This window comes from Eptatretus burgeri, chromosome 9 (genome assembly GCF_056783735.1).
Source record: "Eptatretus burgeri isolate ZD-2024b chromosome 9, Ebu_testis_v1, whole genome shotgun sequence".
In the NCBI taxonomy this organism is placed as follows: Eukaryota; Metazoa; Chordata; class Myxini; order Myxiniformes; family Myxinidae; genus Eptatretus; species Eptatretus burgeri.
The window spans coordinates 34,406,459-34,430,374 of record NC_140969.1 but is presented as its reverse complement, the minus strand read 5'-3'; the positions used below and the strand labels follow the sequence as shown (position 1 = coordinate 34,430,374).

General features: G+C 42.6%; 1 protein-coding gene across 2 annotated transcripts in view; it reads left to right on the top strand.

Moving 5' to 3' along the window:
• LOC147019876 (filamin-C-like) overlaps nucleotides 1–23,916 on the top strand; it is a 281,783-nt gene that overhangs the window by 161,508 nt on the left and 96,359 nt on the right. For both annotated transcript variants that reach the window (XM_085894677.1, XM_085894676.1), the window contains exons 19-27: nucleotides 233–405; nucleotides 5,565–5,682; nucleotides 9,075–9,334; nucleotides 9,799–10,045; nucleotides 10,154–10,507; nucleotides 10,936–11,106; nucleotides 11,799–11,961; nucleotides 14,397–14,554; nucleotides 15,086–15,247. In XM_085894677.1, coding sequence (XP_085750803.1) covers nucleotides 233–405; nucleotides 5,565–5,682; nucleotides 9,075–9,334; nucleotides 9,799–10,045; nucleotides 10,154–10,507; nucleotides 10,936–11,106; nucleotides 11,799–11,961; nucleotides 14,397–14,554; nucleotides 15,086–15,247 — 1,806 coding nt within the window. The remainder of the gene's footprint in view (nucleotides 1–232; nucleotides 406–5,564; nucleotides 5,683–9,074; nucleotides 9,335–9,798; nucleotides 10,046–10,153; nucleotides 10,508–10,935; nucleotides 11,107–11,798; nucleotides 11,962–14,396; nucleotides 14,555–15,085; nucleotides 15,248–23,916) is intronic.

Below are 23,916 nucleotides of genomic sequence, written 5' to 3'. Positions count from 1 at the left end.
GGACCTAGCCATGTGAAGGCCTTTTGAGATGCAGAAATAAATGTGTGGCCTTACAAAGCACGAGATAGCATTTGGACATTGCAGGTTTCAGAGAAATAGAACACACAAAATGCAAATGTGGTAGTCCGATGAAGATCGTGTGTGTACATATTCCACTGGGGATGTTCTCTGAGGATAGTGTTAGTCTGTGTTCCAGTAGGAATGTCCCATGAAGGCAGTGTTGGTGTTCCAGGTGTTGAGGCTGCCAAGCCAACGCATTTTACAGTGCAAACCAAGGGAGCAGGCAAGGCTGCACTCGATGTGCAGTTCTCAGCACGCAGTCAAGGTCATGAGGCGGTGTGTGACTTCGACGTCATCGACAACCATGATTATTCATTCACAGTCAAGTACACTCCACTAGAGCAGGTATGTACTAGGATTTCAATTTTTTACAAGATGATAAAATAACCTGTTTGTGCTGCTTTATCACTCAACAACACAACAGAACAGACAGCTTAAAAACAATGTCCTCAGCACTTTCTGTATAAGACGTGAGCAGCACTGCCTTTTCATAGGTGGCATTTTAGTCCTCATCCCAAGTTGCTGTGAGGACATGGAGGGTAAAGCATGACATGTGGACCGTTTTATTACTTATGAAAATTGAAGATTTTTCAAGTATGTTGGTTGGTTTTGATGTGTTTGTCTGTCTGTCTGTCTGTTTGTACGTCAGTCAACGACAGGTCACAATTTTAAACCAATCTTCACTAAACTTCACGACATGGTAGAGTTCATTATAAGCAAGAAGCCTATTATTTTTGAGGTCAAAAGGTTAACATCGGCCAAAGGTAAACAACTTTGTCAAATTACTAAAATCCTCAATTTTCATCCCATTGACTAGAAAGTTGAACAGGATTTGCATATCAGGTCACTGTGTTCAACCACCAATTCTTTTTGAGGTTCACATGAGCCAAAAGGCCAACATCGGCTAAATTTCTAAAATTGTCAATTTTCATCCGATTGACGAGAAATTTGAAGAGGAGTTCCATATTTAACCTCCGCCATCTTCGAAGATGGACGGAGGTTACTGTTTTCACCCCTTTCTTTTTGTTATCTTGCCAAAACGAAGTTTTTGCAAGATATGTTAGTCAGCTTGTATGTTTTTTTTTTGTTTTTTTTTTTGTTTGTTTGTCTGTAATCACGTATAAAAAATTCTGCAGAGCACAGTTATCATCGGAAATTTTTGTAACTTCGCATATCAGAGGCCTGTAGAGGTCCCTTTCAGTGCACAAAATTTTGAAGGTCAAGGTCAAAGGTCAAGGTCACTTTGTCGCAAATCAGGGGAGTCGACGAAACCCTTATTTTTTGAGTAATTTTGATTGGATTGTCTTCAAACTTCATGGGAATATAGTTCATGGTCTGGCACTCAGCTGATTAATTTTTGGTGGCGATTGGCCTTGACCTTCATGGTTAGTGCCTGAGGTCAAACATATTTGACCCCAAGGTCAAATTTTCTAGTTTTAGGAACCATATCGTGTAGTACCTCAAATTGAACACCTCAATGAGTGCTTTCTAGATATGTCAAGCTTGAGATATTAAGACGTCATTTGGTGACGTTATGAGGCAAAAGCATATTTTATCATGGTTACTCTGTAGAACGATTCTCATCGGAATCTCTCGTTGGCAGATATTCCTCAAGGAGTCGCTCCTGGTGGATAGCAGCTCTGTTCACCTCAGTGTGACCTTAAAGAAGTCACACGTGGTCACCTTTTGGCAAGATACGGGTCACCCTGCGGGTGACATTGGTTTATTTGTTTGTTTGTTTGTTTGTTTGTGAACAGTATTACGGAAAAACTCCTCGACGGATTTCGACGAAACTTGGTGGGGGGGGGGGTTAGGTATGGTCCAAGGATCATGCCATTAAATTTTGGACTTGGTTCCCCCCCCCCAAAAAAAATTGTTAGAGAAAAAATAATTTTTTTTTGCATTTCTACATGTTTTAAGTGATTTCCAACCCCCAAAACAAAATTGTTAGAGAAAAAAAAATTTTGCAACTTTTTTTTCAACAAAATTTCGATTTTTTTTTTTGCATTTTTACATGTTTTAAGTGATTTCCAACCCCCCCCCCCCCAAAAAAAAAATGTTGGAAAAAAGAAGTATAACTCTGTCAGCACTGTTGACATCATATTTAATGAATAAGATATAAGGTTCACTTGAGTGACCCAGCAGTATTGGCGGCGGAGGTTTTGCACTCTCCCGAGTGCTCCCCCTCTAGTTCTTCATTGAATTCAATCAATTATTTCTGAGTTCATCATTGGCCAAAAGGTCAACGACTTAGGTTACATTTCTAAAATCCTCAATTTTCATCCGATTGACTTGAAATTTGAAGAGGATTTATATTTCAGGTCACTCTCTTCTTCATCATCCTGATCACCACCAATTATTTTTGAGGTCAAATTTGTTTTATGGATTCCGCAAGTATCATGCTATGCATGACATCTTTCTTGTTTGTTTATTGTATACATGATCACAGCTCGTGGAAGAGCTACAGCAGAATGGAAGGGAATAAAATCAAAAGGGGAAACACAAACAGCAGAGTATAATGAAACGGAAGACCAAGAAGGAACCTGAAGCAGTAAAGAGCAATTATGGAGTCATCAGGGGGAACCTGGATAGGATTCGGGTTTCAGCCGCTACTCCACAACCGTCAAACCCATCCAGGTGCAGCCAAGTGAGCCTTACAGAAAATTTTCTGCAATAATTAACTTCTCCTTTGCAAAATGGCGCCGAGCTGTTCGTCAGGCAGCGCGGAGATGGCACTCGATGTCATGGCTCACAAACCACGCTGTAGTTTATTCTCCAGAGCGAATATGCTGACGTTCCTCTCTCACATTCAGTCTGTTCACAACAATGGTCCACACGACGAGACAATCTCTGAGGCCCCATGAGGAGGCCACAAGGCAAACTTTCCATCCCTCTTCAGAATTATACACACTTCACAGCTAAACCGAACCATCAATGGCCAAGTCCTGCTCAGCATGCGAGCCAAACTCACACACAGCACGAACACGAGAATCGTGCAGCCTTCATCATGCCAAGAGCAAAAGTCCTCCGAGTAACCTTCTCTTCCAACCGCGTGCATCCCTTACTCCTTGACTATTCGCCTCCTATGCCCTCTTCCTCTTTTTGCATCTCACATCACGCTCATCAATCATCCCTCGGGGGATGTCATCCCTTGTGACTTCGCCTGTTGTCACCCTTTGAAGTGAGGATTTATGCCTGCTTGTAGTTGTTTTAGGGATGTGTTCCCCACCTTTAGTGCCGATCTTGAAATGTATAAACATAGGGAAAAGTCACAGAGGGGTGATTACATACTGGGGAAGTTATCCTTGATCCCTAACTAATATGGCACCAGCACCACCCCCCACCCCATTTGGTGACAAGTAACACTTAAGCTCACAGTCTCCCTACTTAATTACATCGAGATGTCTCCTACACATCCACGGGCCAAGCAACTCTACACAATGCTATCTTTCTTATGAAATCCTTTCATCTACCTCACAAGCATAACACAGCCCCCACCCTGAGTGAGAGTGAGATCAAGGCGAGGGAGAGAAGGTGTATTGGGTGACTAAGCTGCATACATGCTGACTGAAACACAGCAAGAAGAGGAAGGGGAAAGTGGGGATGACACAGAAAAGGAACAAACCAACCGACAACTAACAAACAAAAAGAGGTGAGGGAGAGGGGGAAAATCACAATAACCTGGCAAAAGGGAATGCTTGGGAATGGGATAATTTGGAGTAGAAGAGATCACAAGTATGGATGGAGGATGACCTGAGGTAGTGGTGCACAGCTGTCTTGAAGTCCTAAATAAAATAATTAGACTGCTTATCCTGCATCATGAAAGGGACTGCTTGTTTTGGTGATGCTTGTAGGCCAGATGAGGCAGAACGAGCAGATTACCTCCTCTATGAAAGCTATATGTCATGCGTCATATGTCATGCGTCATGCGTATGCTCGTTGAAGGTTTTTTTTTGTATGTATAGTCGAGGCTCGCAGAGGAGCTCGTACTAGTAAACTGAAGGTATCAGGACACAAAAGGACAAACAAAACGGCAAGAGGGAGGAAACAGAGTTGAATGCCAATATAGAGACAGACTTAGACAAACGATGGGTGTGCGGAGGATTGCAGGGGGAGGGGGGGCATCTAAATCTTCCATGAGCCTCGTTTTTGTATTAAAAAATACTCCACAAATGATAGTGCCAACATGAATAATCACTTTCTCGACCAACATGTAAAGCGTAGGAACCCAAACTAACCTGTTATTATGGCTCAGCATCCCAAACATGGCATTACACGAGTGAAAGCTCACCGCACCTTAGAAATATCGATCTTTCTCTTCAAATAAAACACAAAATAATTAAAAAAACAAAATTATTTTATAAAATGTGAAAAATCAGCAGCTGTTTGTCACCCATAGTAAATTATAACATATACATATATAGAGACAATGGAGAGTGAAGTAAATTGCCAAACATGTTGCCACATGCACTTCTCCATCTCTGTGTCTATCTCCGTATCTATCTATCTACCTATATTTATGTCGATCTCTATCTTTATAGCTATCTTCTCTCACATGTGAGCAACAGTTGTGCTAGGCAGATGGAGATGGACGTGGAGCTGGAGAGGATGGATGGGGAGAGCGAGATGGGAGGGGGAGGAGGGGAGGGAGAGAGGACCAGCATGTCTGTGGTGTGACAACATAATGTTTTGTCCTTTCGAGTCTTATTATCAGATGCCTTTTTGGCCCAGAACCTTATTCTCCATTGAATCAATGGTGTTAAATAAGATTCTGGAGCTCCAAACAAAATTTAAGAGCAGTATAGTATTCCATAACCCCATTTATGAATACCTTGGATGTGGTGAGGAACAAAGTGATGCCAAGCAATGATTTAACCCCATGGAGGATGTCTATCTGCCACCTGTCGAATTTTGCCTCTAATTTAAATGGCCTGCACTATTAGCAGACATTACTATGAAGGTGGGCTACTTTATGACTGGATTTCATCCACCAATAGAAACAAGAATGGACGAGGAAGAGGTAGCACCTCTCATTGTTGCCTTTAACATCGATAAAACAGCAGAAGAGTAAACCATCAAAACCCATCAAGGAAAGTTTGGTAATATTATCACAGTGCAAAGCTATTAACCTCATGAGATATTCACCATGTCGATATATCCATTATATTGAATGCATGACTTGGATATTTTTTGAGCCTAACTTATTTTTAAAACAGAATTATTATTTTTTTAAAATTGAAAAGCATTACTTTCAGGAAAAGTTACCTTGAAAAATGGGATAAGTTAAATTAACTTATCTCTACTTTCACTTTTTCAAAGACATTAAGCGCAGGTTAACCTTGACCCTTGTTTTTTATGATTAGACCTTTGTATTTGTGATTTGACCCTTGCATTTGTACATTCAGCGTTATCTATAAGCACATGATTGCACAATTGATTTTTTTTATCACTTTCATATCCGGTTGGTTTGTGGCTGTCATTTTGACCCCTCGGATCGTGTGCAGGGCGAATTGTCCATCGGAGTCATGTATGGACAGGATCTTGTGGCTGGGAGTCCTTTCACTGTTCCTGTAGCTCCTCCACTCAACCTGCAGAGCATCTCTCTGGACGGCTTGGCCAACAGTACGAGTCTCGTGGGGGCAATAATGCTTGTTTTAACCTTTACTTTATTCACTTATGATTGAAATTCGTTCGCAGTGAATTTCTCCAATATATTATTTAATTTATTCGACAACAAAAACTCACTGGGAAAATGATAAAGTCGGTTGTTGAGCCTGTTGTTGACGCATTACCATATCGTGTTGTCTCTCATACCGATACAGAACTTTTTTTGTGTCTGTTCCTGCTAACATTGCCCTTTTGTCCAGCTGTTGCTTCCTTGATCATGTGTCTTCCAACATCTTTGTCTTCCTCATTGTGCAGTGTTTTCAGTGTCCTTTCTTGTTTTCCTTCTTGTCTCGTTGTACGTTACTTGTTTTCTGTGCCCCTTGTCAAACTGTGCTTTCTACTCCCGTCATTGTATTGACTTCTGTGCTCTTGTCGACAAGTCGTTCTTCCATGATCCTTGTCCTCTTTATCAAAAAATAGCATAGTGTTTAAAACGACTAGTTTTTCTCAAATCTACTCTCACAAGTAAACAGGATGATTGTCATCTAATTATCGTGTGATGTGTATGATGGTGAAGGTGAAGTTAAGCCAAAGACATGGAAACAAAACAAAGGTAATGTATTTTATGGTGATGTAGTGATTAGTCAGATAATTTCAGTTTAATATCCATCCATCCATTAGGACCATACTCTGTGCAGAGCGTTGGTGCCACCGAAGCAGTCTCCTTGGCTATTGGGAACAATCCTGGACGGGTCGCCACTCCGACACAGTATACCAGCATGCTGGCACTCATTTTGCCGACCTCGGAAGGATGACAGGCAGAGTCAACCCCACCTGGTGTTAATTCAACAGCTGAGCGGGATTTGAACTCAGGACCCTAGGATCCCAAGTCCACTACCCTAACCATTAAGCCAACACCAGGCATAGTTTAATATATATATATATATATATATATACATATTTTAAAATCTGCTCTATTTCTCTTCTGCCATTGTGAATCTACATTTCTTGCGCGGTGAGACTAGTAACATACGTTAAATACAGTCATCGTGGGCCGTGACTACATCTCAAACCAATGACTTCCCAGAAACCATGGTGTAAGGAGGCAATCGATTATTGAGATAGTGGATGAGGGAGGAAGAGAATGCTGGAGGTGATTAATCTATTATTGTTCATAATATATAATTACATAACGCAAGAGCAAGTAATAATTAATTCCATCCTCATCCCCCACCTCCCCCCCCCTCCCAATCCTCATGACCAGACCATTTAGCTTTGTGTCAAATAATATTTGCTCAGTATAAACATTTAAATCATCAAAGGTGCTGAACATTTGCCCATCCTACAGTCTTCTTTCCTTTCCACCTCTACCCTGAGCTGTTATGGTTGTGGACTTGAGGTTTACACTATTGGCTCAAACTAGGAAGGACTGAAGATGGCCACAGACAGACTTTAAGGTAGCAGCCAAAGAGTCACCAACTATCTTGTATAAACTTCAGAAGAGTACAAAAGCTTTGTGTTTAATTTCCTGTCATTCTCGGAACAAATACTTCCAGCGAATCCAGGCACTTTTCTCCCATCGTACCGATGTTCATCGTTCATAAGTAGACCTCTCCTCTTTGCCAATATCAGATCTTCATGAACTGCACGTCCCTGCAATGGAGCATGGTGCTTTGGGCCCATTGGTCATGGTAGGCATCTCTCCTCATTATGTCAAAGTTATTTCCAGAGTTTAAGAGACATTTCTTGAACCATAAAAATCGCTGCATTTTTTTTGAAATGTACAGATTGAAAATTTATGGTTTCTTCAAGACTCTGATGGCCGATCATATCAAATATACTCAACAACCCTTCAATAGATTTGTTTCTTTATTACATTGGGTTGCTGGTGGTGGTCGTATGGCAGCTTCGCTGCCGGGGTAGCTATCATTTCTTGAAGCGCGACTGTGTCGCTGATACAATGCCCCTCTACCAGTACACACACTGCAATTGGTACTCATTTTGCCGACGGAAGGATGACAGGCTGAGTCAACCCCCTGGTGTATTAATTCAGCAGCCGACGGGGCTTGAACTCAAGACCCAAGGATCCCAAGCCACCACCTCAACCACTGAGCCATCACCAGGCTCATTGCATCTCTGGACACCCTCTTCACCTACAGATAGGAAAGGGGGCCTGCTTGAGTCACAGGCTTTCTGACAATATTACACATAGCTTTGCAATACATGGTACCAATGGCATGCATCATAATCCTGACCTGATTTACAAAATACTACAAAAAAAAAATAACAATATGAATGAGGCAAAACACAAGAACCAAATCAAGGAATGTATGAACAACAATGGAGAGGATAGCAGGAAATGTAGCACCAAAAATCAAACAAATTTGCTGCAGTAATGATTCTGAACCCAGGCGGAGAAGATGGACAAGTCCACAAATGAGTGCCTCATTTCAGTGAAAATTCAATTGTTCCTCCTCCTTCGCCTTTACAAGAAAGCAGAAGTTAAAAGAGGCAAACCGACCAATTGGTTTTGACCATGGAGCTTATTGGATTAATGAGCCCACCGACTGCCATGTCTGAAAGAATTTGGGGAAATCAGCGAGCCTGCCAGCATCAGCCGAACAGTAATGATCAAATAAAAAGTCTCACCATCTCTACGAGACTGCTTCCAATGCTTGACAGAAAGCAGCAAATGCAAGCCCAACATTGGTTACAGGATGACTTTTCGGCCAACAGCTCTCCCAGATAGGCCTCAGGTTTTATTAACCTCATAACATGGTAACTGCTGCCTAAAAGGATGATGTCCAATTGATATAACTTTCTAACGGACATGCTGATGCTGATGTTCCATACATCAGGAGCAGAGGTGTCACAGATGTTGTGAGCAGGATGTCGCAAAAAGTTATGGACCGATTCGGACGAAATTTGGTGGACGGGTTGAGTGTGAGACAAGGAAGAATTGATTCAATTCTCGTGATGATCCGGATCTGGATCCAGATACAATAATTTTAAAGCGATTCTTCACCATTGAGTGATCGGGCTAAAACTATGTATCGCATGATATTTCAAAAAGTTGAGGAAGAGTTATGACAAAACTAGGTGGATGAGTTGGTTTGGTGACCAGAACAAGTTGATAAGATTCTGGTTCAGGTCCGGATATACAGTAGATCCGGCCTATGAGTGAGCTACACAATGTAAACTGTTCAGCCTGGTGGAGGTATGCACTCTACGAAGTGCCGTTCCAGTTATGATGGTAATTATCATGCTCAGAATGCTCCTTTCAAATGTTTCCTTCTCAGGGTGGATGTAGGGATTGGGGGGGTAATTGGACAATATATAATACAATGTCTCAACAAAATGATATTTTCTCATTCACTTCATTCCATTTGTCATTTTGCATTACACAGAAGTTAGCTTGGAGAAGGAGCAAACATTCTGGGTGGACCTGCGTGGTGCCGGAGGTCTGGGCCGGCTCGATGTGGTAATAATGTCTGCGCAAGATCATGCTGCACCCTGTCACATTAAGGAGGAGCCTACAGGTCGACACTGTGTAACCTTCGTCCTCAAGGATGAGGGCCCCCATCGTGTTGAGGTCTTTTATGACCAACATCCAGTGCCTGGTAGTCCATTCATGCTCGAAGGTGTGCTGCCTCCAGATGCATGTAAGGTGGGTAGGTGCAAGGCTGAGTTTTTGTTTGCGTATAAAGAATTTTAGGAAGGACTTGTGCTGTTATGCGTGGTGTTGGCTTCATGATTTGGGTGGTGGGCTTTGGATCCTAGAGTCCTGAGTTCAAAATCCTGCTCAGCTGTTGAATTAATACCAGGTGGGGTTAACTCGACCTGTCATCCTTCCGAGGTTGGCAAAATGAGTGCCAGCATGCTGGTATCCTGTGTTGGAGTGGCGACCCATCCAGGATTGTGCCCAATAGCCAAGGAGACTTCTGAAGCAGCACCGACGCTCTGCACAGAGTATGGTCCCAATTTCCTCCTTTTGCTGTTGAGGAAATGTAAGAGGAGGATGAGGGGTTGAGAGACATAATTGGATTTTCAAAAAACTTTGGTAGGGTGGGTTAGGGTTAGGGTATATGGAAAAGGAAAAGCGCCCAATTGTGTCCAACTTTTCTTTTTCAGGTACAAGCAACTGGTGTTGGTTTATCTTCCGGACACGTGGGACAACCAGCTTGTTTCACCATTGACATGAGGGCTGCAGGGGCAGGGGAACTGGGACTGACTGTGGAAGGGCCGAGTGAAGCCCAGCTTGAGTGTGTTGACCACAGGGATGGAACATATGGGGCATCCTACCTTCCACGGCAGCCTGGAGACTATCTGGTGAACATCCTTTTTGCTGGCGAGCATATCTCTGGCTCACCATTTAGAGGTTAGCACACATCTTTACATTGTGAAGGTGCTTCCCTCAATTTATTTACCCTCACATTCTTAAACTCTCAACTCACTCAATCCTTCATCTTCCTCTTCTTCTCCTTAGCTGTTGTGGAGCCAGAACTGAAACCTGCACATGCACAAGTATCAGGTTCCGGACTTACATGTGCCCGTATTGGCCAGCCAGCTAACTTTTGCATCGATTTCTCAAATTACTCAATCAATCCAGATGACCTTTCTATATCTGTGGAACCAGATCAAGGCCCGGAAGCCCATGTGCACTTCAAAAATGATTGCGATGGTGTTTTCAATGTGACGTACATACCGTATTGTGAAGGACGACATGTTATGAGTGTGAACATCAATGGTCGACCCATTACAGGCTTCCCCACTGTCATAGATGTAAAGCCAAAATTATGCCTGGATGCAGTAGTCGCCTCTGGTCAAGGCCTTGAAGAAGGTATGCATTCTTTCATGCTCATTTTTTGAGCAACCATTCTATTGCAGGTGATATGCTTCCATATATCTTTCAGTTGTTAAATCTACCACCTGTACATTTGTCTCTCTCTCTCTCTCTCTCTCTCTCTCTCTCTCTCTCTCTCTCTCTCTCTCTCTCTCTCTCTCTCTCTCTCTCTCTCTCTCTCTCTCTCTCTCTCTCTCTCTCTCTCTCTCTGTCTCTCTCTCTCTATCTCTCTCTCTCTCTCTCTCTCTCTCTCTCTCTCTCTGTCTCTCTGTCTCTCTGTCTCTCTGTCTCTCTGTCTCTCTGTCTCTCTGTCTCTCTGTCTCTCTGTCTCTCTGCCTCTCTCTCTCTCTCTCTCTCTCTCTCTCTCTCTCTCTCTCTCTCTCTCTCTCTCTCTCTCTCTCTCTCTCTCTCTCTCTCTCCAACAGCATTTGTAGGTACCATGGCCACGTTCACGATCAACGCTGCTTCTGTTGCACAAAAAGGTGGTGAGAATGTGAGGGCTTTTCTCGCCAAGGATGGGAAACCCCAAAGGGAGTGCCACGTGGAAGACCATGAAGATGGAACCTACACTATGGAGTACATGTGCAATGAGGCAGGTGTGTTTATGAGAAATGTAACGTCACCTATAGTTGCCTCACAAAGAGCCATATACATATTGCATACATATCATGGAAAAAGAGAGAGGGAGGAGGGTTTGGGGATATTGCACATTCACCGAATAACAGGACAAATATTGGAGTTGGGATCACAGCTCGTGGGCCTTTAGAGCATTGCCATACAGATGAACCACAATCATGGCTATTGAAATTATTTTCCCCATTTCTTCTTCTTGTTTTGTTGTGAGGACACACTTTGAGGCACGATCGTTTTTCAAACGGACACAAAACATTTTGAATGATCGAAGAAGGTGGAAACTAAAACAAGGGTACATCGACTGAACTATCGCAATTAGCTGAGGAATAGGCCCAAAGATTAGTTTGGCGTGGGAGTGGGAGAGGTGGTTCCAAAGGATGATGATGTTGCTTATTAATCTAATCTAATATATGAAGCTGAGTTTGTGTGTGCGGGTCTGTCTGTCTGTGAGTTACAAGTGCTGCCTGTTCTAGTGCCGGTTTGCACACAGAATGTGTGTATGATCCCTAAACGCTGCTATATCCCACCATTGTCGATTGCACACAAATGTTTTTATTGTATTGAATATCAGGACATTATAACTTGATAGGTTTTAAGTCTTCCTTTAGTGCACTCTGACATGCAAAACATGAAATTGTGTTTGTTGTGCTCGCAGGACCCCACCATATTGAAGTGACATATGATGGCACCTCCATCCCTGGGAGCCCTTTCGAAGTATCTGTCATAGATGGACGTGATCCCTCTCGGGTTAGGGTTCATGGGCCCGGGATTGAAGCAGGGCACTGCTTTGTTTCCAACAAGTTCATGGTGGAAACATGGTGAGGGAAATATTTCCATATGACATACTATCACGTGGAACATGGCTGTAATGTAATACTGTTTGATAATTTATTTCTGTTAGTTTGCTTTTGTTGATTGATAGCAGATTCTCAGTATCGTAGTACCGATCAGGGCAACTGCTTCCTGCGTGCAAATTTGTGGATCATCACAGCAGGCAGCCGCTCAGTCATTGGCTGACTGCACTTGCAAACTTGCGGATCACCATAGTTTGCACATGCTTAGCCAATGGCCAGTCAACAAGAAGAAGCAAGAGTATTTGAGGTATTGACACACAAAGCTGGGTTACAGTTGGTGAATGTTAAAGATCCCACTCGGCGCTTCATGAAGAGTACCATCGGTGAACTATTGCCAAACCCTGAACAAATTCCAAGTTCCTGCCCGGACTATCACTGAAAAGGCAAAGGCAAACCATCCAGTGTAATCCTTGGCGTGAGGCTGTTTTGGCAGCACTAAACCTACCTTCAGGCAGAGCACTACAAAGAAGAAGAAACTAAATACTGCAGTTTTGTTTATGTGCTGGCTTTCTTTTCTTTCCTGTCAATATTCATGATAAATGGTTAAACACGTGTAAAACATTTTCAATGGCAATTGTAGGGGGTTCATCCCACAGCAATCCTTCTTATTGAATCGGAGGAGCGAGAAGGTAATTTAGATAATCAGGACTATGGCACATAGTTGCTTCGGGGTAGCTAATTATCGGACCTCTCAGACAATGTTGAAGCCTGGGGCACAACATCACCCACTGTTGACTTGTATTGCACGGAAATTTCTATATTGTTGGGGCTGAATAGAAAATCTTTAATTCCCTGTTTGAATCACCTACAATTTAACAGAACTGTTTAATGCTGCATTTATCTTTCTCACAATCTTCTAAGGGATAGTCCCATCTTTGACACTCTCTCAAGTTGGAGTGAGTCAGATAGTTTTGCTGAGTTGTCCACTCCTCAAATGTAATGAGAATAAACAAATTCATTTCAATTTAAAACATAATTTTAAACACTGGATTTGAAAATCCAACAGACAATGATGTCAATCTATACTATAAAAGTAGCTGTGTGTGCGTGCATCTGTCTATGCTTGCGACCCTACGCACATCTGTGTGTTTGTGTGTGTTGAGTTTCACCCATTGGTTAGACAGTTTGCATGACTCCACCCACAATTTCTATACTATGACCACCTTGTTGGTGCTCACTGCTCTGTGAAGTCGACGATATTTTCAGAGCTGTCATATTCACAATCGCCATGCCCTCTCTATAAGTTTTCCCTTCAGTCTAAAATTACCAAAGCGATTGCTAAAAGGATCATCAAATATCAAAAGGTTGGAGCCGATAGGCATCATAGGCCTCGTGAGGATGACAGTACATATAAGCCTCGGCGATTGAGCCAGCGCTCTGTTGTCTATACACCGCCCAAATAACTATGTGGCATTCTCTCAAGCAGGGCTTTTACCGTGGAGGTTACGTGGGTCCTTGCTTTCATTTCTGACTATTTTATCTTAAATGACTCGACCAGGGACCATAAAAACCCATGTCATTGTAAAGTTTTTGTTGAGGACATTTGGTGAGGAGGTGGGAGGACCGAATTGAGGTTGGGGACACCTAATGTTGTGGAACTACTGATATAGGTCATCTACTGATGTGGATCCATGACTGAGATTGTGATTCCACCATTTGGAGAGGTTTTGGGTTGAAAGGATCGAAACCTCGAGGAAGAATGGTGTGCAGCTGTTGATCCGTGCGTTCGGGAAAACCAATTAATTGCTTATAGGTTATGGTTCTTATCTTAGGTAAAGGAACTATGATTTGAGGTTTATAATTTTATATAAAGTTGAGTGTAGGATGTGAAATTAACAAAGTTTACAGCAATCCTTGAAGTTACATTTTTGGAATAGGCGATGCTATACAATTAATTAAGAGTGTGTGTGTGTGTGTGTGTGTGTGTGTGTGTGTGTGTGTGTGTGTGTGTGTGTGTGTGTGTGTGTGTGTGTGTGTGTGTGTGTGTGTGTATGTGTGTGTGTGTGTGTGTATGTCATTGTCGGGGGGGGGGTGATACAATTACCCTTTGGGTAGTGTGCTCGTACATTTGAAATGCACATCTACAACACCTTTGATTTATCCAGAAGTCACATTGACAATCCCTTTAGTGTATGGCTTGCCTTACACTTAGCCTTGTATTCTTGCCCCATTTGCTGTGACATCCATAAACAAAAGAACAAGTTTGTTTTGTGATTAAAAAATAATTTAATATCTTCAGTTATGTAATAATTTAATGTTCTTTCCAGCCAGTGAAACAATACAGCTGACTTGGTAGCAAGGCCAACTTGGCCAGGGTAGGAGACCAGGCTTGGTAGCTTTTGCACTTGTTGATGCAATGTCCTCCATGTTTGCAAGTGTCATGTTCTTATGTTTTGCAGTGAAGCAGGTGTTGGAGGGTTGAACTTGCACATGGACGGTCCATTTGAAACTCGGTTGGACTGTCATGAGCGAGGGGGCAACTGTGAGGTTGAATACATTCCTTTTGTTCCCGGAAACTATGACCTGCACGTGACACACGGAGACAGAGTTGTGCCAGGTGTGACTGCGGCTGTAAGATTATGCCATTCCAGTGTTCCTGCTTGGTTCACATAGGAAAATGCATTGACAAAACGATTTCATTCCTGCAGTTTACCTGTGAGGTGGCAATTATTTATCTGTGATTGTCGAGAAAACACGACTGTCATGTCATCCTTTGTGTTTGAATTCACCTGTATATTTCAACGATCTCTCGGTATCTTTTGGATATGAATGTTTATTTGGGGCATTGCCATGTTCCAATTCCAAATTCCAACTTCACAACCTTTGTTGTGCCTCCTTGTTATCGCAGTTTCTCAACAATTAGGATACTGTGTGTGGTGAATCTTTGACTGGAAACTGCAGGGTCACTTAAATCCTTTCATGCCAATTTTGAATGCCATTTTATGGAATATGTACTCTCGTGTCTTTTCAAGAGTTGTAAATAAATTAATAATAATGACTTCTGGTAGTGAGGAAGTGCGTGCTTGTGTGAATCTCGATGAAAATTAATTATTCCTTGCCTCTATTCTTGCTTGTCTTTAAACTTCAGGCAGCCCTTTCCACATTCCGGTCTCGATGGACCCGAGCAGGGTACGCGTGTCGGGGACTGATGAGGGATCCGGAATCCGGGTCGGCCAACCTCAAAGTGTCTGTGTGAGCTGTGGTGATGTCAGTGGTGTTCCACTGGCAGTCAGCTTGTGTGGTCCCCAAGGTGAGGAGAAACTGATGAGTATGCATAAGAAGTTGTGGAAGAAGTGACGATCGGTGTGTAATGTATATTTGGAGGAAAAACCGAATATTGTCCAACTCTCAAAGAGCTTGGCAAAGAGCTTGAAGTGTGCTCAAGAAATTCGTTGCAATTCATGAGCTGCCACAGAACGTCATGCGTCCATCTCATCGATGCCGTTTGGTGAAAGTACTGCAGTATCAAATGTGTTCAAATGCTGTAACGGACAAAAATAGCGAACGTTCTGTCAACCGAAGGAAAACTTTTTCTTCTTTTTTCAACTCGTATTTATATTTCTCCCTTTTGGTTTCGTTTCATCTGGGAAGTTGGAGGCAAGACGCAGCAGCATGAACACATCTGTAAGGACTGATAATTATTGATGGTATGCAAGGGACATAAGTAAGGGACATAAATAAGGGACACAAGTCTAAACCCTTGCCTTCTTCCGACAATCAAAACTGGTGAACGTGTAGGCAGTCTGTGTTTTGGACTTTCTGCTGCCTTTGAAGCTAAAGTGTTTTGTAAACACAAAATTAGAGAGAACAAACGATCGCGCATTTGTAGTTGCAATACATTTCCAGAACTGGAGTAACAAACACAGGTCGATGTACCGATTTAAAAGTGCAATTGCTGTGCTGCAATGCGTAGATCCAAGCAATTCAGATTATTTGAAACGATTAACGAATGATATTTTCTGTATTTCTACATCAGTAATGAATGGTCTTTCATGGTCTCTGTTTGTCATTTTTTTGAGAAAGAAAAAAACACTTATTTTACATTTCTTGCAGCAGTTTCTGCTTTAATCCATTCAATGAGTGCAACACTTGAGATTTTTATGAATGCAAGTCAGTATAAATGTGTGCCTGGAGAATAACTTTCCAAGAGAAATACAGTGGGATAAATGCGGATCTCTTTGTGCATGGGTGAGATTTAACGATACTCCTCTCATGGTGGTCACAGGCTTGTATGATGAAACTTTATGAGCTCAAACACTGAAGAGTGGTAAGACATTGCCATCTGTCTTTTAAACTTGATATTGCACTCCCAAAGCTTTCTTCTTCTTCTTTCATATGCAGCACATAGCTGTGGGTAGCATCATTTGCTGGGAGAGCAAGTGAGCTTCCTTTAGGTGAGAGCAGGAATTTATAATTTGTTCAGGGTGCTGGCGATAGCTTACCAACTCTTTGAGGATACAGTGGAATCTTTAATGCCCACTTACTAATGCTGGCAGATGGGACACCAAGTTTAACATCCATCCCTGGGACAGGCACTCACATTGATGAATTGCCCTACCTACGAAACACCAGGATGACAGTTTATACCTGGGTCGAGATTTGTACCGAAGCTAGATGCCTCAGAGGAGAGTGTGCATCCCTCTCGACTATCCTGCGAGCCTGCTGACTGCTTGATATACATTCATTCACATCAGCCAATTTAACAGTCCTCTGCACTCCCCACACTTGCAAAGTGTGGGTCGGCCAGATTGTCACGGCAGGAATTTGTAATTTGTCCAGAGTATTGGTGTCAACTCACCTCCTCTTTACAAAAGTCACCGTGGGATCTTTAATGTCCACCAGTTAATGCCAGCAGATGGGACATCCAGTTTAACGTTCATCCAAGGGACGGTGCAATTTTTAATGCAACGCCCTGCCTGCAAAGCACCGATCCAACAGTTTATAGTCTGGCCAGGAATTGAACCAAGACCTGAAAACTCAAAGGTAAGTGCTCTATCTTCAATATACATGTTGACTTGAAGAAGGGAACTCCAAACGTATAAAAATTCACTTGTCTCCCTCATATGGGAACTCACCTGAACAGGACAGTTTAACGACCCATCTCTGCATCGTCATGATCGGAGTCTGAAGTGATAGCTTTAAAATATGGGAATGTAACTAGGTTAAATTCTCCACCATACATGTTTTGGTGAGATTTTATTATTTCAAACATGATGGTAAAGTCCCTGTCACACCTTGACGATTTAGCCAGCGTATGCCGACGTATGAAAAATTTGTTTAAAACGTTGGCACACGTCGAATACGTTATGGGTAAGTTTGGTATACGTCGGAGTACGCTGGCATACGTCATAGTACGCCGAGCTTTCGACAAATTTTCCATGCTTGAAATTTTTTGACGTATGCCAGCGTATGACTCACATGTTCTGCATACAATGGCCATAAGTTGAAGGCACGTTACGCGATCGTTGACACGCATTACTTGTAAGTTACTCATAAGTCAAAACACGTCGAGGTAATGTTTAGCGTCAGTGTTCCAGACTCCATGGTTTTTTTTGTTGTTGTTTTCTTTTCTTGGGCATGACGGTGATGTTGACACTTCTATTTCTTGTGCGGTTATAAGATAATATAATTAATAGGCTGCCACTCAACGACTTAAATCATAACCGCACTAGAAATCGAAGTGTCAACATCACCGTCATACTGAAGAAAAAAAAAAACATGTAGTCTGGAACACTGACGGGTTCCTCCTGTGTGAACCCCATTTTTATGTACCAATTCCCCTAAACGCTGCCAATACGCCATTATACGGTAGCTGTAAGTTGGAAACACGTTCAGTCAGTTCTGTGGTCGTCCGGAAGACGTCAAATACATCTACATACATCAATATCTCTTGGAGATACGTTACACATAGGTTCAAAGCACGTTACTCATAGGGAAGAAATAAGTTTCGGGTATGCTAAACATTACCTCGACGTGTTTCGACTTATGAGTAACTTACAAGTAACGTGTGTCGAAGTGTGTCAACGATCGCGTGACGTCCCTACAACTTATGCCAGCGTATGCGGAACGTGTGCGTCATACGCTGGATACGTCAAAAAAAATTCAACATGCTGAAAATTTGTCCACGTACTCGGCGTACTACGACGTATGCCAGTGTGCTTCAGCGTGCTTCAGAGTGCTCTTAACGAAAACAAAACTTACCCATAACGTATTCGACGTGTGCCAGCGTATTCGGCAAATTTTTCATACGTCGGCATACGCTGGCTAAAACGTCAAGGTGTGACAGCGGCTTGACACTTCGATGTCTAGTGCGGTTATGATTTGAATCGTCGAGCCGCAGCCTTTTAATAGGCTACGCCACGTGATCGTCGGCGATACGCTGCTGCGCTATGCATAAGTTAGACTATCGTTGGGCATAGGTTGTGAACGCCGACAACACACTCAGCATTCGTTGGTATAAGTTATCTATATATTATTGAAACGTTCTGTATACGTTACTTATACGTTATGCATACGTCCAACTCATTTTGACTATGTCCAAAACTGGAAAAAACATCAATAGTTCAGCGTACGCCAGCGTTTTACATACATTTTGATACCTTGTCATACGCTGGCTAAAACGTCAAGGTGTGACAGGGCCTTAAGACCTTCATGGTAAATCAGACCATCGTTCTTTTCATTGCTTGTCAACTTCCTTGATGCATAAAGACCTGTTTTTTCACTTCTGTCATCCAGGTCATAGGGAAACACTGCCCCTAATATATATATGAGGAAGCATTGCATTTTATCCCCACACTTAAAAATCCGAAGTATATTGTAATGAGGTTTGTCTGCCTTTCTGTCTCTATTGGGTCGTCGATCTAGTCTACCCTAATTATCAGTATTTCCGTCGATATGTTTGTCTGTCTGTCTGTATGTATGTATGTCTGTTCGGTCCAGTGCTCCGTTAATACAATGGCGATTTTGATGAAACTTTGGTGGTAGGTTCATACCATGATCTAGTTGTGTGCAAATGAGAACCGTTGCTATGGACACCAACGTTGCCTAGCAACGGGACTGAAATTTTTGAAAAATCATAAAAAAATTATTTTTTCGAAAATCAAAAATCGGGCCACGAGCGACTGTAGGCAGTACATTCAGCCATATTGTCAAACATTTCCAGCCGGATCCTATGAAAACTGTCGGAGAAGATAGACTTTGAATGAACCCTGGTTGAAAACAATAAAAAAACGAAGTTCGTTATATCTCAGAGACTATGAATCAGATATACATGAAACTGGTATGGTAGGTTCATGGTATGTCCTCGTTATGTGTGAGAAAGAACCGTTGCTACGGAAGCTTTTGTTGGCTATTAACGGCTGAAAAACGACTAAATTCGACTTGTTCGACTACCCATGTCAGCCTACCGGCTTGTCTGTCTATCTGTCTGTCTGTCTATCTGTCTGTCTGTCTGTCTGTCTATCTCTCATGCTATCTACTTCAAAGCGGTTGGGAAGAAATTTACCAAACCTGGTAGTTATGATCACCAAATGGCAAAAATATGTGAGAGCAGTGTTATTTTTGGCCCCAACCCCTGGTGTGGGGTCAAAAGGTCAAATACCAATTTTTTTAACTTTACTTGTTAGCTCGCCTGTTCGAAGAACAGAGAGCTATAGCGATACCCCCGGTGTGAGCGTCAGCGTCAGCGTGAGCGTGAAAATGTTAAAGTTTTTGGTGCAAGTTATTTTTTCCTTTCTAATGTTTTTATCTACCACACTATTTTTTATACACCCGATATATATATTGGGGCGTATTATATGATACCGGTCGTCCGTCCGTCCATCTGTCCGTCCGTCCGTCTGTCCGTCTGTCCGTCCAGCCGTTCCTGTCCGCACTCTAACTCCCAAAGTTTTCAACTTTCACGTTTCATATTTGGTACATAGGTACATACTGTGGAGACGGTTTGTCGCGACATACGTTGGGCATCTAAAGTGGTTGCCATGGCAACCAGGATGCTGTTTTCCATGTAGTAGCACAATTCTGTATATACCTTCTTGTTCCGGCGTATATTGTGCTCACTTGCTCTCTTGTTACTGATTACAATATACAAATACATATATTGCTTTAAAATTATTTGGATCAGACTTCACTGCAATGCTTTATAAAAAATATTAATTATTCGACGAGTCTTTTAAAAACGATAAATGTATAAACAGGCGAGCATTGGGTGGCTTTGACACCAACTCTGGTTTTTTTGCAATCAACATCGGGAGATGCATGAAATATGTAACGACTTTTTGGATTTGATTCTGGTTCAGGGGGTGGGGATTTGTGGTCACAGGGGTCAAAAGAGAAGATTTTTTTTAAACTCCAAATTTGATATTGGGTCATTCCAGGTGGAACTTTTTACCATCTTTCAACTTTGCTTTAGGTGGGAAGCGTGGGGATTTGCGATTGCACACCATCGACTTCACTCTAATTTTATTTTATTCTCACCTTGTTACTGGTAATCAACCTTGTGCCTCGTCAAATACTGAATACTGTAAAGTGGTAAGCTTTCAACCATTCCCACACATTGATACATATCATCTTATCCAGCATATACATAACACTAAGATTAGATAGAAGCCTTGCATGGACATCATTAGCACCAGGAATGTGGCCAATTGCATGAATTTCACTCAACTCCCCATTTGTGATCTGTCCGTACATATTTGTGAGCCTGTTCCATTTTTGCAATTTGTCAGTGTGTAAAGCTGTGGCTCTGTGATTTATCTCCTTCACGAGTCTAGACCTCTGTCGAAAATTAGTTTTTTCTGTTGACAGGTTTTTGTGTCTTAATGATAAACTCGACCTTATGTATTTGTATTTAGTCTGATGTATTTAGTCCAACTGCTGATATTGTGTGACCTAGGAAGTCCACTTGGTTCTTGAACCACTGACCTTCAATAGGCTTCACCCAGAGTCTGTTATCCTCACATCTATGTCGCACCATGTCAAATCTCTGCAGACACCGTGTCCAGTCAGCACTCATCACAAGCTGATCGTCCGAGTATACAAACACTCCTGGAATGTCAAGCAATACCTCTTCAATTGCCTGCTGTGATGTACTAGGTGCTGTATTGATACCATAAAACATTTCTTAATACCTTTACCACCCATAAGCTATATTGTACACAAGCAAATACCACCCGTCACTTCGCTGATGGGGATACAAAAGGGGGGGGGGGGAAGAGGGGGAAAGAGGGAGAGAGGGGTGGGTGAGAGAGAGCAGGGAGGGGGAGTGAGAAGGGGGGGGGGATTGAGGAGGGGTGGGGGAAGGGAAGACAATGTGAGGTGAGAGAAAGGGAAGGCAGATGTGTGGTGGAGTATTAATTACTGCCCGGACGCGTCCGGAGACAAATACTGCCCAGACACATCCAGAGACAATCATCACCTGGACAAGACCAGAGACAAATATCGCATGGACGCGTCGAGAGACAAACACCGCCTGTATGCGTCTAGAGCCAAGCTGGCCAGAGACAAACACTGCTTGGACATGTCAGGAGTGAAACTCCCATCCGGACATAAACACTGCCTGGACATGTCCAGAGACAAACCCTGCCTGGAAATGTCTGGAGACAAACACTGTCCGGATATGTCCAGAGACAGAGACAGAGAGAGTGAGAGAGGTGTGGGAGGAGGGTGCTGCATTGAATTGGGAGGGGGTAGAGTAAGGATGGGACAGAGAAAGAGGCAGAGAGTTATGCTTTATGAACAACCCCCCCCCCCCCCCACACACACACACACACACACACACACACACGCTTGACCGCTATCAGCAACAACCCAAAAACCATGAGTAGCTTTCACCAAAAAACAACATCACATTCATATAGACGTTTCAGGGATATGTTCACAACCCTTAATCTTTATAAATATCTGCGTGTGACGGGTGGAAAAAATAATTGACTCTGTAATTTAGAAAACACGTTAGTACGTCAAATGACTCAGAAATCAGGTATTATTTCACAACAACTTGCTCAGGGTGATGGAGCATGAACCACTCGCTCGGGGGTGACGGAGCACAAAACACTCACTCAGGGTGATGGAGCATGAACCACTCGCTCGGGGTGACGGAGCACAAAACACTCACTCAGGGTGATGGAACATGAAACACTCGCTCGGGGTGACGGAGCACAAAACACTCACTCAGGGTGATGGAGCATGAACCACTCGCTTGGGGTGACGGAGCACAAAACACTCACTCAGGGTGATGGAGCATGAAACACTCGCTCGGGGTGACGGAGCACAAAACACTCACTCAGGGTGATGGAGCATGAACCACTCGCTCGGGGTGACGGAGCACAAAACACTCACTCAGGGTGATGGAGCATGAACCACTCGCTCGGGGTGACGGAGCACAAAACACTCACTCAGGGTGATGGAGCATGAACCACTCGCTCGGGGTGACGGAGCACAAAACACTCACTCAGGGTGATGGAACATGAAACACTTGCTCAAATAATGACTTTATCCACAAAAGAGTTGCAAGTTAATGCAGAACAACCCTGGAGACATCGCAGAGTTCAATCGCATGTGAAATAAACATTGCAGATAATCTGCCATCTTGCCTGCTCATCCGTGCATGTGTCACGTGGTACATTGGTTTGGGGTCCGTGCAAACGTTATAACTTTATTTTTAAAACGTCCGTTTTCCACCAGATTTGCTTTGATTCCCTGTAGTGTGTAGAGCACCTCACGAAACCTCCGAAAATAGAGACACAGATCTGGCAGACGCTGTGGATAGGCAGGCCCTCGAGCAGTGAATGCATTAAATCTCATAGCTCAATAAAATTCCAATCGTTTTTTTATTCACTCAATATAGTTCTCCAAAAAGTAGAAAGAGGTTAGTTGAATGTTTTGCAAATTTCACATTTTCTTGTGTGCTGTATATATGGAGAAGGAGGGAACATGGCCTTGCTTGCTGAAAGTAAATAGGTATATTGGCTTAGTTATCAGACTCGTTATTTCTTTATATTATCAGATTTCACAACAGATTTCGACACTTATTTGGTCCGGATGATATCCGATCCTCAAAACTGAAATAATATTTTATGATATTGATATTTTATGATATTTATGGTATTGAAATAATATGATATTGTTTAATTAGATGATATACTTGTATTACATGAGATGAAATTCTTTCATTATACATTTCTATGATATACTTGAGAGTAGATCGTGGAAAATCGTATCTTATAATGCATGAAATCTGTCCAAGCTCCTAATTTGAAAATTATACTCCTTTCAAAAGCGATGTATACGGCAATTCGTAGCTATGATGAAAGGCCATCGATATGAGTGAGGAAAGTGGAAAAAAACAACTTTATTGTGAAGAAATTGTTGCGTCCTGTTCCAAGTCAGGGCATGGTTGAGCAGGCCAAAAAATATGGTTGCTTCTGACCCCAGCTGGGTTACCCAGGAAACGCCTTGAGATCCCAGACAGCAAGATGGCCGAGAATCACCTGATGAAGGATATAATTAAGTAAGGCCATTAATTATCTTTAAAAGGGGTGTTTTAATTAACCCAAACATCCAATTTTCACTCTTGTACTTCCTTTGCGTTTTCTTCGAATGCCTGAAAGGTTTCAGGCTGCTGGGGTTCATAGTTTTGGAGTTATGGAGGAGACACACACACTGACACACACACACACACACACACACACACACACACACACACACACACACACACACACACACACACACACACACACACACACATTTATTAGCATAGATTATGGCAGAATACCTTTGTATGATTCTTTGTCTATCTGCATTTGCCTTGAGCTACATCAATTACATTGAATTGTCACTCAATCCCCCCACCCCCACCCCCTGCCTCCCCATCAAGCGATGTAAATGTGACTTCATTCTTTGGAAGTGGTTATGGCTCAT